The sequence below is a fragment of the Mus caroli genome, unplaced genomic scaffold (assembly GCF_978045245.1).
Source record: "Mus caroli unplaced genomic scaffold, Mus_caroli_1 scaffold_7, whole genome shotgun sequence".
Lineage (NCBI taxonomy): Eukaryota > Metazoa > Chordata > Mammalia > Rodentia > Muridae > Mus > Mus caroli.
In genome coordinates, this window is record NW_028227262.1 from 83,160,711 (window position 1) to 83,180,011 (window position 19,301).

The following is a 19,301-nucleotide window of genomic DNA, read 5'->3' on the forward strand; positions in this document are numbered from 1 at the left end:
TATCTACACTGAGACATGCTCATCAAAAATAAAGAAAAATCTTTAATGGGAAAGCAATTTTATTCCAACCCACACTCATATATCCTCCTTCCAGTCCCCAAATATACATGCTCAGAGAAAAGTGTGTACGGTTAAAAGTTCTTTATGCTTTTCTGTGTTAGGTTGTACTGGAGTATCAGAAGCAGCAATGTGAACCCTCAAAAATGGTCTAAAAAACCATTCTCTTCAAATGTCATCCTTGGCATGTCTGTCCCTGAAGTCTTCCTTGTCATGGATCCTGACCCAGGCTCCTCATGTGAGGTATGATGGCTTCTGTCATGTCAAATCCTACAGCTTCACAAGTCTCATCACAACTCCTCTGTCTCTTCTGCTGTACAGACTGATAGCAAAGTGAGTTTCTGTGAGTTCTTGGTCCTAAAACGTATGAATAAGCCAGGCGTGGTGGCACACGCCTTTAATCCCAGCACTTGGGAGGCAGAGGCAGGTGAATTTCTGAGTTTGTGGCCAGCCTCATCTACAGAGTGAGTTCCAGGACAGCCAGGGCTATACAGAGAAACCCTGTCTTGAAAAACCAAAACAAAACAAAAAAAGAAAAACTCAAACAAACAAACAAAACAAAACCAAAAACAAAACCAAAAACAAAACCATATGAATAAACATTTCCTGAGGAGACTGAGAACATTAGTAGGCCTGGGCCAGGAATGAAAAGAGGCTCTACAGGCCTTGGTGCCTTGGCTCCACTCCCTCTCAGGGGTGACTCTCAGTCATTCTTTCTTTCACGGAAAATATCACCTGTTGAGGAGACTTTCAGAGAAACTGAAGTGTCATCTTAACATCTCCAAAGCAATTTTAAAGCTTTCTCAATCATGAAATTGCCAAAGTCATATTTTACAATAGGAGAAAATATACCTAAGGAATTTCCAGGCACTTATCAACAACCATCATTGGTGATATCTACCGCACTTTTCTCACAATTAGTCTGAGAAGATAGCATGGCATGTCTGCCGATGTCTGAAGGCTTTCTTTGGCAGGCATCTGAATCGATGTGCATGGAGGTTGAGGGGCACACACTATTTTAGTAAGAGACAGAGGACCTGAAAGGAACATGTTCTAGTTGTAGGGTTAGGTCCCCTGGCTTCGTACCTCAGCTCTATCGCTCAAGGCTTGTGACTGGGTAAGATGTTTCAGCAATTAAAGGGCCAACTCCAACATAATGCGGTAGGATAATGGTAATATCTTTCCCAGAGTGGCTTTTTGTGATAGTAAAGATAAAAGCTAGGGTAATAATCATAATGTGATATTTAAAATGGGCTAATCAAGCAGATTGCATAACAAAGGAGAGGGACATCCCTGTTTGGTGTGCCATTCACTATGCACTTGGGAGTGAGTTCCAAAGGAAAATAAGTAAAAGTCCCTGCTTATAAGGACATTTGCATATTCAGTACTCATGTGTGCATGTCTATAGATGCTGACAAGCATATGTAGGTGCACTTGTGTACACATATATGTGATGCTGTATGTATGTCCATATGTAAACTGGGCAATACATAGAAGCCAGAAAATAAGTGCTAATGGCAGTACAGCAAGTAGCAGTTCAGAACAGAGTGCTCCTTCTCCTCTATTCACAGTCATGGAAGAACGTAAGTGTCCAGGGTTATCCAGATGGTGAAAGCAGAGAGTGTGTGAAATAAAAGAGCAGCTTAATAAACACCACAGGGATGGCCAAAGCCAGGTACAGAGGTCTAAGATGCCCATCTTAACTAAAGAAGATCTTATGCATATGAGTCTAGCTACAGAAACTATGTGTGTCTTCCAATTTCAGAGAACCTTGAACATAGCAACTAAAGTGGACTTCTAGTAAAAACAAGCCTACAGGATATGTGTTGTGTATTACATGGCAAAGATGGGCATCTGCACACAAGGTAATAGAGCCTAGCAAAAGGTAATAGAGCCTAGCAAAAATATTTCAAATATGTAACATTCTGTGCCAGTCAACATATTTCATCACCTGTTGATCCAGACCTCAGTCATGCCAACTCTAAGAGCCCATGTTAGTAGCCATTTTGCCATCTCTGATGGGATGTTTCGGAGTTACATTTGTTTCCACACTAAGACCCATTTTCCACATTGCAATTAGTGAAATCTTATTCTCCAGACCCAAAGCCTTAGAGTCATTTTTAACTCCTCTTTGGGTCTGAGTGCCTGTATTCTTTTTCCATGGACTTTTTCTAGACTGTGTGATCCTGAAACAATAGCTTTCCATTGCTACAAAGACCTAGAGCATTCCCACTTGGGTGACTGATAAGTGGCAATGAAATAAATGCCTTTTCATAATTGGCTCAGAATGGGGGTAGGTGTTCCAGGTCTGCTCCCTGCTTTTATCCATAGAAACACATCTGTGGCTATGTGTAACAGTGACTCTCCCTGGCTCTGTCATCTTGTAGTCCACTTAAGTGGCCTCACTTAAGATGCTCGGTCTTTGGACTGACAGCAAACCATTGTTGTATTGAAAGACCCTAAGCCTGTTCTAAGCAACTTCTTGCCACCTTCTCCCTTTGTCAGCACAGTAGCTACTGTGTGACTTTAATGTTCATGTTCCTCATCACAGTTCTGTGGAAATGATGTTTGATCTTAGTCAGAAGGCCAAGAAAAGATTACATGTAGAAATTATCAGTCATAAAAGCCCATTTAAAGGTACGAAGCACACAGAAGCCTGCAAAGAATTTTTATAAAAGAATTTGGGGACTTGATATTTCAATTGATTCCTCAGAACAAAAAGAATACTTCCCCCCACCTTTTTTTTTTTATAGTGATCATTACATCTGTGTCTTCTCTAGTAATGACTAAAATTGCTTTGTTAAGCAAATTTAGGCCTCTTTTTTCATGGAAGGATTTCCGAGTAGTCAAGGCATTTGTTAGTGCAGGAAGGACAGTATCATACAAAAGTTGTGCTTCTTGGCAGATTGCACAATGAACTTGCAGGATACTATGTGCCTTGTATCTTTAAATAGGCTTTATAAGTGATAATTTCTACACATGATCTTTTCTTAGCCTTCTGACTAAGATCAAGTATCATTTCCACATAGATGTAATCCTTGAGTTTCATGTAGGCAATTATTTTTCTGTTCCCTAAAAGGGCTGTTCATCCAGTAGCATTGTACCTCAGAGGCTCTACTATAATATCATAGTCTGTTTTCTTGCTGCTAGGCTTTCTTGCCTGCTTCTCACCACATTCCCATTTCCTCTGTGCAGTGAGTCAGTCTCTTGCAGTTCTCTAATCTCTTTATTTATTTTTAGCAAGAGATGCTGAGAAAAAAAAGAGAGCTTTGCATTTGTTTCAGAACCTTTAATTAAATTATACCTCTTCTGTTTCGTTATCTTCCAAATTCATCAAGTCATAAACTCATTTTCTGCTCCTACACCAAGAGTCTACCTACCATTAGTAATGATTCCATTCAAAGCGAAACCAGAGCTGCCTTCCACAGTTCCTTGGCCACTGGCCCACTCCTGTCTACTCAAATAGAAATGTTCCGATCCTTTTCATTCTGTCGTTATCACAGTGAAAAGTGTGAAAGTGTTTGCTTTGTTCTGGGCAGAGAATTGCCTTCTTCAGAGTGTTAGTGCATAAATCCCAGTTCAGCCACTTGCCCTGGAGACCAAGCTATTTACTCAAGGAATCAAATATTTGAAGATACATTCAGAGGACAGTCTGGAGCGTGAAGAATGAAGACTCCCTCCCAAGGCTGTTCTTTTGAGAAAGAGAGAAAGGGGCACACTGGTTGAACCAAGTGTAGTGCTGTGGCCAAGAGGAGATGCTGCTCCTGAGAGGCTGCAGTCACTCCTGACACCAACCTAAGCTCAGTCCCCAGATGACTGACAGGTGGGAGGGGAGAATAAAAGCCAAACTATAGAACAATGGTTTTAGTTAGACTTAAGCCTGGGTATGGATTCTAAATCCTATGAGCTGTAAGATGATGCAAAAATTATTTCGCATTATTAAATCTTTTCCCCATCTGGACAGGGGTAGGGATTAAATAGGCTAAGATAGAGAAATGCTTTGCAAATTGCTGGCTCAAAATAGTTACTAACTAGACACCATCCAGAACCCAAACATAGGAACTGATAGTAATGACACACATCTCTGGAAAGTAATAGAAATTCAGGATGGCATGAGGATTTTGCATAACTAATGCTGAGGGCAACATTTCTTATCCTCAAAGGTGGAAGCCGCTGTGTGCAGCTGCCTTTGAGACATCAGAGGACACACCTCAGCTGGGGCATGCTTGGTACAAGGATGGTTACCTGACAGTGCTCCAGAAAGCAGGCATCTAGGTAAGAGATAGATGTATAGAAAACATTAGCAGACTGTGGAAGACAGACATAAGAAAGATCACATGGCATCTTTCGTGTGAGAACAGGGAGACTGCTTCTGTGAGTAGGATGGTTTGGGCCTAAAGTGTATTTCCAAATCCTTGTGTGCTAAAAGCTGATAGGCTTTGGAGGTGATTGGATCCTGAAGACTCTGATTTAATTGATGGATGGATCAATCCTTGGATATACTTACAATATGACAACATTATTTGGAAGTTCTGGAAAAAAAGAGGGTGGAAACTAGATGGAAAATATAGGTTAGTAGGTACATGGCCTGGAAAGGTACCCTGGTCCCTGGCTACCTCTGCTCTGTAGCTTTCTTTTCCTGAACACCATAAGGTAAGCAACATGGCTCTTCTGGACCTTTCTGCCTTCTTGTGTCTCATAACAGCTTTAGAAAATGAAGCTTTTTGGCATTAGTTAGGGAAGCAGAAACCGGCCTGAGTAGGGCCACAGGCCTCACCCGGCCGGATCAGCGCCAGGGTAGCGGGAGCGCAGGGTTGCCTGACACCTGCCAGCTACCCACGACCCCCGCCGCAGGATTTTGGGACTGCTGGTGAGTGGAACACAGCTTCTGCTCCGATCCAATTGCGCGGGACCTGAGACTGCATTAGTTAGGGAAGCAGAAACCGGCCTGAGTAGGGCCACAGGCCTCACCCGGCCGGATCAGCGCCAGGGTAGCGGGAGCGCAGGGTTGCCTGACACCCGCCAGCTACCCACGACCCCCGCCTCAGGATTTTGGGACTGCTGGTGAGTGGAACACAGCTTCTGCTCCAGTCCAATCACGCGGGACCTGAGACTGCTCTGGTTGGGGAGAGAGAAATCCGGCCTACATAGGGCCACAACCCTCTTCCGGTCAGAAAAACACCGGGGCAGCTGGGGCTCAGGGTCTGCTGACACTCACCAGCTACCCACAACACCCGCCACAGGATCTTAAGACTTCTGGAGAGTGGAACACAGCTTCTGCTCCAATCCAATTGCACGCGGGACCAGAGACTACATTAGTTAGGGAAGCAGAAAAACGGCCTGAGTAGGACCACAGGCCTCTTCCGGCTGGACCAGCACCGGGGTACCATCAGCTACCCACGACCCCCGCCGCAGGATTTAGAGACTGCTGGTGAGTGGAACACAGCTTCTGCTCCAATCTTTAAATAGTGACAACGATAACAACTAACCCCAGAGATTACCAGATGGCGAAAGGTAAACGTAATAATCTTACTAACAGGAACCAAGACCACTCACCATCATCAGAACCCAGCACCCCCACTTCGCCCAGTCCAGGGCACCCCAACACACCAGAAAAGCTAGACACGGATTTAAAAGCATATCTCCTGATGATGATAGAGGACTTCAAGAAGGACTTTAATAACACACTTAAAGAAATGCAGGAGAACACTGATAAAAAGGCAGAAGACAATAAAGAGGAAGCACAAAAATCCCTTAAAGAATTGCAGGAGAACACTGCTAAAGAGTTACAAATCCTTAAAGAAAAACATGATAACATAATCAAACAGGTAGAAGTCCTTACAGAAAAACAGGAAAACACATCCAAACAGATGATGGAAATGAACAAAACCATACTAGACCTAAAAAGGGAAGTAGACACAATAAAGAAAACCCAAAATGAGGCAACACTGGAGATAGAAACCCTAGGAAAGAAATCTGGAACCATAGATACTAGCATCAGCAACAGAATACAAGAGATGGAAGAGAGAATCTCAGGTGCAGAAGATTCCATAGAGAACATCGGCACAACAATCAAGGAAAATGTAAAATGCAAAAAGATCCTAACTCAAAACATCCAAGAAATACAGGACATAATGAGAAGACCAAACCTACGGATAATAGGAGTGGATGAGAATGAAGATTTTCAACTCAAAGGACCAGCAAACATCTTCAACAAAATTATAGAAGAAAACTTCCCAAATCTAAAGAAAGAGATGCCCATGAACATACAAGAAGCCTACAGAACTCCAAATAGACTGGACCAGAAAAGAAATACCTCCCGACACATAATAATCAGAGCAACAAATGCTCTAAATAAAGATAGAATACTAAAAGCAGTAAGAGAAAAAGGCCAAGTAACATATAAAGGCAAGCCTATCAGAATTACACCAGACTTTTCACCAGAGACTATGAAAGCCAGAAGATCCTGGACGGATGTTATACAGACACTAAAAGAACACAAATTCCAGCCCAGGCTACTATACCCAGCCAAACTCTCAATTAACATAGATGGAGAAACCAAAGTATTCCACGACAAAACCAAATTCACACATTATCTCTCCACGAATCCAGCCCTTCAAAGGATAATAACAGAAAAAAACCAATACAAGGACAGGAACCACGCCCTAGAAACAACAAGAAGGTAATCCCTCAACAAACCTAAAAGAAGACAGCCACAAGAACAAAATGCCAACTTTAACAACAAAAATAACAGGAAACAACAATTACTTTTCCTTAATATCTCTTAATATCAATGGACTCAACTCCCCGATAAAAAGACATAGACTAACAAACTGGCTACACAAACAAGACCCAACATTTTGCTGCTTACAGGAAACTCATCTCAGAGAAAAGGATAGACACTACCTCAGAATGAAAGGCTGGAAAACAATTTTCCAAGCAAATGGCATGAAGAAACAAGCTGGAGTAGCCATTCTAATATCTGATAAGATTGACTTCCAACCCAAAGTCATTAAAAAAGACAGGGAGGGACACTTCATACTCATCAAAGGTAAAATCCTCCAAGAGGAACTATCAATCCTGAATATCTATGCTCCAAATACAAAGGCAGCCACATTCATTAAAGAAACTTTAGTAAAGCTCAAAGCACACATTGCACCTCATACAATAATAGTGGGAGACTTCAACACACCACTTTCACCAATGGATAGATCATGGAAACAGAAACTAAACAGGGACACAGTGAAACTAACAGAAATTATGAATCAAATGGATCTGGCAGATATCTACAGAACATTCTATCCTAAAACAAAAGGATATACCTTCTTCTCAGCACCTCATGGTACCTTCTCCAAAATTGACCACATAATTGGTCACAAAACAGGCCTCAACAGATATAAAAATATTGAAATTGTCCCATGCATCCTATCAGATCACCATGGACTAAGGCTGATCTTCAATAACAAAATAAATATTAGAAAGCCAACCTTCACGTGGAAACTGAACAACACTCTTCTCAATGATACCTTGGTCAAGGAAGGAATAAAGAAAGAAATTAAGGACTTTTTAGAGTTCAATGAAAATGAAGCCACAACATACCCAAACTTATGGGACGCAATGAAAGCATTTTTAAGAGGAAAACTCATAGCTCTGAGTGCCTCCAAAAGGAAACTAGAGAGAGCACACATTAGCAGCTTGACAACACACCTAAAAGCACTAGAACAAAAGGAAGCAAATTCACCCAAGAGGAGTAGACGGCAGGAAATAATCAAACTCAGGGGTGAAATCAACCAAGTGGAAACAAGAAAAACTATTCAAAGAATCAACCAATCAAGGAGCTGGTTCTTTGAGAAAATCAACAAGATAGATAAACCCTTAGCCAGACTCACTAGAGGGCACAGGGAAAGCATCCTAATTAACAAAATCAGAAATGAAAAAGGAGACATAACAACAGATCCTGAAGACATCCAAAACACCATCAGATCCTTCTACCAAAGGCTATACTCAACAAAACTGGAGAACCTGGATGAAATGGACAAGTTCCTAGACAGATACCAGGTACCAAAGCTGAATCAAGATCAGGTTAATGATCTAAACAGCCCTATATCCCCCAAAGAAATAGAAGCAGTCATTAATAGTCTCCCAACTAAAAAAAGCCCAGGACCAGATGGGTTTAGTGCAGAGTTCTATCAGACCTTCAAAGAAGATCTAATCCCAGTTATTCACAAACTATTCCACAAAATAGAAACAGAAGGTACTCTACCCAACTCATTCTATGAAGCCACAATTACTCTGATACCTAAACCACAAAAAGACCCAACAAAGATAGAAAACTTCAGACCAATATCCCTTATGAATATTGATGCAAAAATCCTCAATAAAGTTCTTGCTAACCGAATCCAAGAACACATCAAAACAATCATCCATCCTGACCAAGTAGGTTTCATCCCAGGGATGCAGGGATGGTTCAATATACGGAAATCCATCAACGTAATCCAGTATATAAACAAACTCAAAGACAAAAACCACATGGTCATCTCCTTAGATGCGGAAAAAGCATTTGACAAGATCCAACACCCATTCATGATAAAAGTCTTGGAAAGATCAGGAATTCAAGGCCCATACCTAAACATGATAAAAGCAATCTACAGCAAACCAGTAGCCAACATCAAAGTAAATGGTGAGAAGCTTGAAGCAATCCCTCTAAAATCAGGGACTAGACAAGGCTGTCCACTTTCTCCATACCTATTCAACATTGTACTTGAAGTCCTAGCCAGAGCAATTCGACAACAAAAGGAGATCAAAGGGATACAAATTGGAAAAGATGAAGTCAAAATATCACTTTTTGCAGATGATATGATAGTATATATAAGTGACCCTAAAAATTCCACCAGAGAACTCCTAAGCCTGATAAACAGCTTCGGTGAAGTAGCTGGATATAAAATTAACTCAAACAAATCAATGGCCTTTCTCTACACAAAGAATAAACAGGCTGAGAAAGAAATCAGGGAAACAACACCCTTCTCAATAGTCACAAATAATATAAAATATCTTGGCGTGACTCTAACCAAGGAAGTGAAAGATCTGTATAATAAAAACTTCAAGTCTCTGAAGAAAGAAATTATAGAAGATCTCAGAAGATGGAAAGATCTCCCATGCTCATGGATTGGCAGGATCAACATTGTAAAAATGGCTATCTTGCCAAAAGCAATCTACAGATTCAATGCAATCCCCATCAAAATTCCAAATCAATTCTTCAACGAATTAGAAAGTGCAATCTGCAAATTCATCTGGAATAACAAAAAACCTAGGATAGCAAAAACTCTCCTCAAGGATAAAAGAACCTCTGGTGGAATCACCATGCCGGACCTAAAGCTCTACTACAGAGCAATTGTGATAAAAACTGCATGGTACTGGTATAGTGACAGACAAATAGACCAATGGAATAGAATTGAAGACCCAGAAATGAACCCACACACCTATGGTCACTTGATCTTCGACAAGGGAGCTAAAAACATCCAGTGGAAGAAAGACAGCATTTTCAACAAATGGTGCTGGCACAACTGGTTGTTAACATGTAGAAGAATGCGAATCGATCCATTCCTATCTCCTTGTACTAAGGTCAAGTCTAAGTGGATCAAGGAACTTCACATAAAACCAGAGACACTGAAACTTATAGAGGAGAAAGTGGGGAAAAGCCTTGAAGATATGGGCACAGGGGAAAAATTCCTGAATAGAACAGTAATGGCTTGTGCTGTAAGATCGAGAATTGACAAGTGGGACCTCATGAAACTACAAAGCTTCTGCAAGGCTAAAGACACCATCAATAAGACAAAAAAACCACCAACAGATTGGGAAAGGATCTTCACCTATCCTAAATCAGATAAGGGACTAATATCCAATATATATAAAGAACTCAAGAAGGTGGACTCCAGAAAGTCAAATAACCCCATTAAAAAATGGGGCTCAGAACTGAACAAAGAATTCTCACCTGAGGAATACCGAATGGCAGAGAAGCACCTGAAAAAATGTTCAACATCCTTAATCATCAGGGAAATGCAAATCAAAAAAACCCTGAGATTCCACCTCACACCAGTCAGAATGGCTAAGATCAAAAATTCAGGTGACAGCAGATGCTGGCGAGGATGTGGAGAAAGTGGAACACTCCTCCATTGTTGGTGGGATTGCAAGCTTGTACAACCACTCTGGAAATCAGTCTGGCGGTTCCTCAGAAAATTGGACATAGTACTACCGGAGGATCCAGCAATACCTCTCCTGGGCATATATCCAGAAGATGTCCCAACCGGTAAAAAGGACACATGCTCCACTATGTTCATAGCAGCCCTATTTATAATAGCCAGAAGCTGGAAAGAACCCAGATGTCCCTCAACAGAGGAATGGATACAGAAATTATGGTACATTTACACAATGGAGTACTACTCAGCTATTAAAAAGAATGAATTTATGAAATTCCTAGCCAAATGGATGGACCTGGAGGGCATCATCTTGAGTGAAGTAACACAATCACAAAAGATCTCACACAATATGTATTCATTGATAAGTGGATATTAGCCCAAAACTTAGGATACCCAAGATATAAGATACAATTTGATAAACGCATGAAACTCAAGAAGAATGAAGACCAAAGTGTGGACATTGTGCACCTTCTTAGAATTGGGAACAAAACACCCAGGGAAGGAGTTACAGAGACAAAGTTCGTAGCTGTGATGAAAGGATGGACCATTTAGAGACTGCTGTATCCAGGGATCCGTCCCATAATCAGCTTCTAAATGCTGACACCATTGCATACACTAGTAAGATCTTGCTGAAAGGACCCAAATATAGCTGTCTCTTGTGAGACGATGCCGGGGCCTAGCAAACACAGGAGTGGATGTTCACAGTCAGCTAGTGGATGTATCACAGGGCTCCCAATGGAGAAGCTAGAGAAAGTACCCAAGGAGCTAAAGGGATCTGCAACCCTATTGTTGGAACAACATGATGTACTAACCAGAACCCTGGAGCTCTTGTCTCTAGCTGCATATGTATCGAAAGATGGCCTAGTCAGCCATCACTGGAAAGAGAGGCCCATTGGACTTGCAAACTTTATATGCCCCAATATAGGGGAATGCCAGGGCCAAAAGAATGGGAATGGGTGGGTAGGGAAGTGGGGGGCGCTATGGGGGACTTTTGGGATAGTATTGGAAATGTAATTGAGGAAAATATGTAATAAAAATATTTAAAAAAAAAAAAAAAAAAAAAAAGAAAATGAAGCTTTAAAAAAAAAAAAGTGAGCCAAATTTTTCCTCCTTTAAATTCTCAGACATTTTTCACAATAATAAAAAACTTGATTCCTATACATACACAGTACATTAGTTCCCTCTATGGATCTTGAGAATGATTTGTAAGGAAATTGTAGGGGCAATCTATTCTAAATCTCACTCTATTATAGCCCATGTCATTGAACAAACTGTTTATTGCTGATATCTTTTAGGAAAATCCCCATTGTGATATGTTTTGTATGATTCTAAACAACTTAACTTTCTAAAAACCTATGACCAACCAACCAGTGGGATGGCTCAGTGGGTAAAGATGTGTGTCAACAAGTCTGATGATCTGAACTTGACTTCTGAAACTAACATGGTAGAAGGAGAGAACAACTCTTTCCAGTTGTCCTCTTATCTCCACAAAACTTGTCTTGGCATATGTATATCAAATATATGTACACATATTTACAAAATTAAAAAGGATTGAACATAACAAATAAAAATTTCATGACTAGTAGAGAACATAAGGTTATTCATGTATGACCCTAGAACTAAAGTAATAACACTTATGGATGAAGTAGAAAGAAGGCAGATGCTTACACCGAAGCAGGGAGGGACTCACACTGTATCGGAGCATGAACATGGCAATAGGTTTAGTGAATGATCTGAACAGGGACAGAACAGTTCATTCAGTAGGCAAGTATCCAGGGATTCTGTTGGGGGATTGATTGGTTCTAGTGGTTTTTCTTATCTTGGCTATCAAAAAGCTGAACTTCCCGATCTGAAAGTCTCTGCCCCCAGCTGGCTTCACTGATAATTAAGAATTGCCATACAGCCAATGGTTGGGCAGAGAGATAGAGACAGGACTTTTAGATTGCACAGGCGAGACACTGGGAAAGAACGGAAAGACAGAGAATTACCATGAGGCAGAAGGATCAGATGAAAGAGCTGCAGGAAAGAAAGCAACCAGCCATATAAAAATCCAGAGAAAATGGTCCTAGTGGCCATGCCCCTGTTTGGATCTGGGTAGCAGAGATGAAATGTGGATTTAGCAAGGTGAGCAGGAAAGCTGGAGGGGAGAATGTATGCTAGTCACGGGGAGGATTAGAAATGCCCAACCATTGAATTAGTAGTCAAGGCACATCAAAATTAGTGGGCATATTTGTGTCTTTCATTCGCAAATCTAGTGAGCTCTTGGGAAGGTGAGCACTTAAGCCAAAGTGGTTTAACTAATTCACCACTACAGGCTTCCAGAAGAAAAGATGCAGTATATGAAATCTTACAGCCCACTAGAGGATTATGGAGGGACTTTTTGAGAAGTGGCAGAACAAGCACATTTTGAGAGGTAGAAGAATATGTAGACTTCAACAATGTATTGTGGGGAAAATACCCATGAGTGATTTTACACCCTTGGTACTATATAATTTTGTAGATTTTGGCAATGATTTAAATTATTTCTGGAGCTTAATATTTTTATTAGTAAAACAAAGATAAAGATGGCCCCGATTCTCATTATAGATGTCAAAGTAACTATAAATAAACATTAGATCCTTCTTCCAATGCACACAGAGGACTTTCTGCATCATGGAAATACTTCGCTCTCTGCTGCAGGTGAAGGATAACAGCTTTCAAACTTCAAGGGCTCAGCTGTAAAGGGGAGGTCAAAAAAGATACCATAAAATCCACAGGGAAGAGGATAGACCTAAAGAAAATCATCTTGAGTCAGGAAGTAACCCAACTCAAAAAGAAACCATGAGTGTGTGTGTGTGTGTTCTCTTATATGTCAGCTTTTAAGTCTTCAATAGGTATAGCCAAAGAGGTTAGGAATAGATTAGGGGACTAGGAGGGAGGAAAGGATCTCCCAAGGAAGAGGAAATAGCATATATCGTTAGGGAGAGACAGGGAGGTGGACTGGAAGAGGAAATAGCATGTATCATTAGGGAGAGACAGGGAGGTGGACTGGAAGAGGAAATAGCATGTATCATTAGGGAGAGACAGGGAGGTGGACTGGAAGAGGAAATAGCATATATCGTTAGGGAGAGACAGGGAGGTGGACTGGAAGAGGAAATAGCATGTATCATTAGGGAGAGACAGGGAGGTGGACTGGAAGAGGAAATAGCATGTATCATTAGGGAGAGACAGGGAGGTGGACTGGAAGAGGAAATAGCATATATCGTTAGGGAGAGACAGGGAGGTGGACTGGAAGAGGAAATAGCATGTATCATTAGGGAGAGACAGGGAGGTGGACTGGAAGAGGAAATAGCATATATCGTTAGGGAGAGACAGGGAGGTGGACTGAAACAGAAGAGTAAACAGAGAGAGGGAGGGAAAGGGGAGAAAGAAACGGACTCCAGGGAGGGACAGCTAACACTAAGCTCCACTTGAGGGGTCATAATGGAAACCTCCTGCAGTAGGAATTCTCAAAATATCTACATATATGAAAGAAATGTAAATAGAATCACCAAATAACAAGAGAATGAAACCCTGACTAGATTTCTTTCCCCATCAAATGAAAACTCCAAACCCAAAAATGAGTTACATATAATTAAGTTATTGACCAAGGGGCAGCTCAAACAACTCAGACTATTGCTACGGCTATTGGTTTTCCCCCCAAAAATGGATGGTAACACCCTATTGCTGGAAACATATCTTGTTGAATATGGGGAATTTAAGGTGTGGCTTAACTAGAGCCTTCACACCAAATGAAGTACCACTAGGTCATGGTAGTGGTAGATTGTAGAAGACAGAGGTGATAGAAGGCAGTAAGGAAACAATACCTCTGCACATTACAGGACTGGTGCACATATGAATTCATAGAGACTGTGGCAGCGTAATGCCCGGTTTGGGTATTGTTTTTTAAACCCTGCTTGTCTTTTTTTATATTATGGTTTTTGGCTTTGAGGGGTTATGGGTTTTGTTGCTGCACTTGTGTTTCTAATGCTTTCCCTTTGTTTCTTTCCCTTTGTTTGTTTTATTTTATTCTGGATTGATTGTCTCTATATTTGCCTGTTTTCTAAGGAAAGAGACATGGAGTTGGACATGTGGTGGGGGAAGGAGCTGGGGGAATCTGAAAGGAGATGTGAGAATATATTGTGTGGAAAAAAATTATTTCCATTGACAAAATAAGTGCACATATCCAGAAACTCCAAATTTGAGGTAAGAGAGTTGGCATTAAAAGAACTTGGCATTCTTCCAGAGTACCTGAGTTCATTTCTCAGCACTCACTCACAACTTCCTGTACTTCCATCTCCGGGTGATCTAATCCCTGGTGAGTTCATTGGCCACCAGAACATGGTCCATGAGTGAACCTGCTTGAGGGGAGATTTTGAGAACTTGTGGAATAACTCCAAAGAAGCAAGACAAAAGTCTTGTTAATCTCCGTTTCTTCATAACAAGGGTTGTTATTAGAATGTGCTTTTGTGCCCTTTCCAGGTGTAATAAAGGAGTCGGTTTACTTTAGATCACACATTATTATTCAGAGTGATCTTTCCAAACAGAAGTTGGTCTGTGACTGTATATGGCCTAACCAGTGGTTCTCACCTTCCTAATACTGTGACCCTTTAATACAGTTCCTCATGACCCTTTGTTGCTACTTCATAACTATAAATTTGTTACTGTTATGAATGCTATTATGTTTTCTGATGGTCTTAGGTGACCCTGTGAATGTGTCATTTGATGCCCAAAGTGTCATGACCCACAGGTTGAGAACAACTGGATATGACCTTGCCCTTGTGACCTCAAGTGAACTTTGCCCATATGATTTTACCTAGCCCTCAGAATGCCCTCAGCATATAAATTGCCTGATGCCCCAAATAAAGATGCATATTGCACATACACTTCTATCCACTTCATTTTAGGCTCCATTCTCCCAGGTTCACACTGTCAGCTAAGGCAATACCAATAAGTACTTTCACTACAGTGGCACACACCCACAATTTCCAAGTCCATATGTAGGAGGTATGTGTGTCTTAGAGTTTCATGAGTGAAGAATTGTAGACACACTCCTGAGTCCTACTATAGGCTCAAGGAGGTGACTAAAGGAAACAATATGAAGAAAAATGAAAAGAAAAGGACCAGAGAAACAAAGTGTATGAGAAGACTGTAGATATCAATGTGTAACACATTTGAAGAAAATTGAGTTCTGGGTAGTGTGGATTGAAAGTGAGAGGATGGATGAACAGAAATGTACAAATGTCAATTACATTTGTAAAAGTAAAAGCTTTTTTTGTTTGTTTGTAAAGGTTTTTGTCTGTTTGTTTTTGGATTTTCAAGATGGCTTTTCTGTGCAGCCCTGGTTGTCCAAGAACTTACTCTGTAAGCCAGGCTGGCCTCAGACTCAGAGATCTACCTGTTTCTGCCTGGAATTAAAGGAATGCATTACTACCACCCAACTAGAAGCTACTAATTTTGTGCTGTGGGTTTCGATGGGGAGGTCAGTTGGCTCAGCTAAACTTTGAAAGAGTGGGAAGATGAACGTATTTCAAGTTGGCATGTGGAGGTAGAGTGTGGCCACATGGGAGCAGTACTGTTTAGCAATTAATCTTACAGTGATGATTTTCACAATGTGCTCTTCTGGATCTTATTTGCCTCTTCTGTTTTCTTGTTTTTCAATGGCCAATTCACAGATCCTTCAATTTCTTTAAACCCCACAGTTTCCTTCTTACAGTCTCTGCAGATGCCATTGCCTTGTGGGCCACAGAGAAGTTAGAAAACATCAACCCATTAACAAGTTCACATTAAGCCCACACAGTGGTTAGAACTTGATACCCTGTGATGTGTAAAGACAGAAGACGGTTTTCCTACGAAGCAGGATCCATGGAAGTGAATGCACAGAACAATGAGAAAGTTAGTTAGGAGCCTAGAACTGTGTGGTAAGAGAACACAGGCCAAGATTATTATGGAGATATCAGTGGTCCCTAGCACATTTCCTTCTGAGATGAGATAAGCATCAGAGGAGAAAAAACACATCTCTTCTGTTAAAGAAGAAAAATGCTCTGATAGCTGAATAGGCAAGAAACTAGAGGGGGCTGTTTTAAGCATTCTAATTGCTGGCAGAGGTTCACTGATAACTTTTAAAAGAGCCAGGCTTTTACATCCCTCCATTCAGTGACATGAACGAAAGAGATTTTGGAGTAATAATAATTTAGTAAGACAGGTGTGTGTGTGTGTGTGTGTGTGTGTGTGTGTGTGAGAGAGAGAGAGAGAGAGAGAGAGAGAGAGAGAGAGAGAGAGAGAGAGAGAGAGAGAGAGATCCTGAAATGTGCTCCCTAACAATGATGCATTTTCAAGGTAGGAGTCTTATAGTGTCTATGTCTGTGTTCAGTGGTGGCTGAAGCTTGTAGAATTCTGAGATATTTCTTAAGAAAAAAAGCATGTGAATTTATTGTTGCAATTTTTCTATGGCAATATATGTTCTTTAGGGTCATCTAGTCCCAATTTGCTCTACACAAAATATTTGTCTTGAATTTTTATAGCCTTCTGTGTGCTACTTTACTGATAAGAACTAAAATTACTTGGATCAAAATCTTATATATTCATTTTTTAACAGCAGCCATGAATGCAAAAGTATGTTGGATCTTAGAAACGATTGTTAGAGATGAGTTCTAAATTGAGGATTGTCCAGATCTGCGCAGTCCCCTGTGTTTTATGAGGCATCCCTGAAAAGTCATCTACCACATCCCAAGCAGTAGCTTATTATCTCTATTTACACGGCAGTACCACAAACAAATATCTTCAAAGAAAATAAAAATCCAAAACAATTCCTTAGCAATAAAGCGCTCCTCCCCCACTCTTTGAAGCAATGCAGAAAGAAATAAAATCAACTGCAAATGAACATGGATATGAATTGTGCTGACCTTAGCCAACTGGGTCACCTTCTCCAAAGATAGATGCCATTGGTACTCAGTGCTCTTTCTACTAGCAGGACTCAGTTCTTGTTCTCCTTTGCTTTAGGCCTCTACCTAGCAGGGGCCTCATATTGACTGGAAGATAAGATTTGTTCTGATTCATACTACCTTCTCAGCATCAAGAACGTTCATGGCTGACTATAAATGACTTGGATGAACACATTGTAGAGTGTGTGTTGAGAGAAAGCAGGAAGAGAATGACTCCTTACCTTTGGAGAATGGACATTTCTGTGGCTGGCTGTGGTCTCTGGGCCACCTGCTATCAGATCCCGGATTTTGTAATCAAGCTCCATGCTCTCACACCTGGAAAGCAGGACACATGACAAATGTGATTGAAAGTTATTCAAAGATGCAGTGAGTTTACATGCAGGAAGGTGGCATTTGTGCAAGGTAACTTTCTGCCATCATTCTTTATCAACAACGCTCCTTACTAACAGTCACTGCTACCCTCATTTTAGCTATATTAACATGAGTTCAGAATGTTGATTTGCTCGTAAAATCACACCCAGTAAACCTTGTAGGACAGGACCAAACTCATATCTATAGAGTGGCCTCTTGTGTGTGTGTGCAAGTGAGAGAAAGAGAGAGAGAGAGAGAGAGAGAATATGAGAAGAGAGAAAATGAGAGAGTGAGTCTCTAAGACTGTGGATGCATGCATAGTATAGCAGGCATATGGAGGTTGGAGGTGTTGGCCTTCTGCTCCACCTTGTCTGAGAAGGCTTTGTTGTTCGCTATTGTGCTCCAGGTTAGCTGGGCTACAAGTTTCTGGGACTCTCCTTTCCCCATCCCCCTCATATCTTGCCAAGGAAATCCTGGGATTACAGGGGTGTGCTACTGTGAATAGCTTGTGTGTGGATTCAAACTTAGGTCCTTATGCTTTCTGTGGCAAGTGCATGACTTGCTGAATCATCTCCCCAGCCACACTGCCCAAATAAACATGTGATATACATATATACACATACATATATACATATACATACACATACATACACACACACACACACACACACACAGAGAGAGAGAGAGAGAGAGAGAGAGACACTGTTTGAGGAGAGGATTAGTAAAAAGTAATACATGCAAACCTGGGCAAAGTGAATATGACAGATGATAATGCACACTTAATTGGCATCTCAGGAGCCAAAGAGAGGATATGGCAGGGCCATTGTACACAAAGAATGTGAAATTCTAGAAATATTCACTCCTTTCCGTAGCCCCTCTTAACTATTTTTGCTACTTGTATAACTCCAGTTAAACCAGACAACAAACCCTGAAGCAATTACTTGCCATCAGTGGGAAATAGTACTTTCCAGCTGAGGAGTATATTGAAGCTCCAGTAAGGAGAACCTAAATTTGCTTCATTCCGCCGCGCATTCCGTAAGTTTTGCTCTGTCCAGTGACCTGTTGCTGATGGCTCTGACAGTGTAGCATCCCTTTCAGTGCAAGACCAGGATTCTTGTCAGTTTGGTTGTGAGCCTACCCCTCCATGCCTGATACTGCCGCAGTCCACATCAGTATCTCCCGTTATGCTGTGTTGGAATGAATGTGAACGCTTCTCATTAAAACACAACTCAAGAAAATTATCCCATTAACTTTCCGGTAACTGTTATTTCTACACACACACACACACACACACACGAGAGAGAGCGAGATAGATAGATAGATAGATACATAGATAGATAGATAGATAGATAGATAGATAGATAGATAGATAGATAGATAGAGACAGACAGACAGACAGAGACAGACAGAGAGACAGAGAGATTTTGAGCCCCACAGGCTAAGAAGTTCTAATTGTCTCCAAATAAAATAAGAATGGAATTGGAAGGCCTAACAGCGAGTCTGCATGGCAGTGGCTGCCTGGATTGTCTGCCCAACCTGGTACCTTCCATATAGCAGCCTCCAAGAGAAATCAGTAACATCTAGACTTACGATAACACTTGAATTTGTTCACAATTATTAGACTCAAAGTAAACAACCGACCTTAGTGCTCTGTATCTAGAATTAACCATCTGTATTTTTCAAACCAATAGATCTAGTTTTATTTGTTTTCTGTTATTTGTAGTAAAAAAAAACA

The 19,301-nt window shown here is 41.0% G+C and overlaps 1 protein-coding gene across 2 annotated transcripts in view; it reads right to left on the reverse strand.

The window, feature by feature from the left end:
• Nucleotides 1–19,301, reverse strand: part of Tnip3 (TNFAIP3 interacting protein 3) — a 109,326-nt gene that overhangs the window by 43,314 nt on the left and 46,711 nt on the right. For both annotated transcript variants that reach the window (XM_029478771.2, XM_021165820.3), the window contains exon 3: nucleotides 17,437–17,530. In XM_029478771.2, the coding sequence (XP_029334631.1) occupies nucleotides 17,437–17,530 (94 nt within the window). The remainder of the gene's footprint in view (nucleotides 1–17,436; nucleotides 17,531–19,301) is intronic.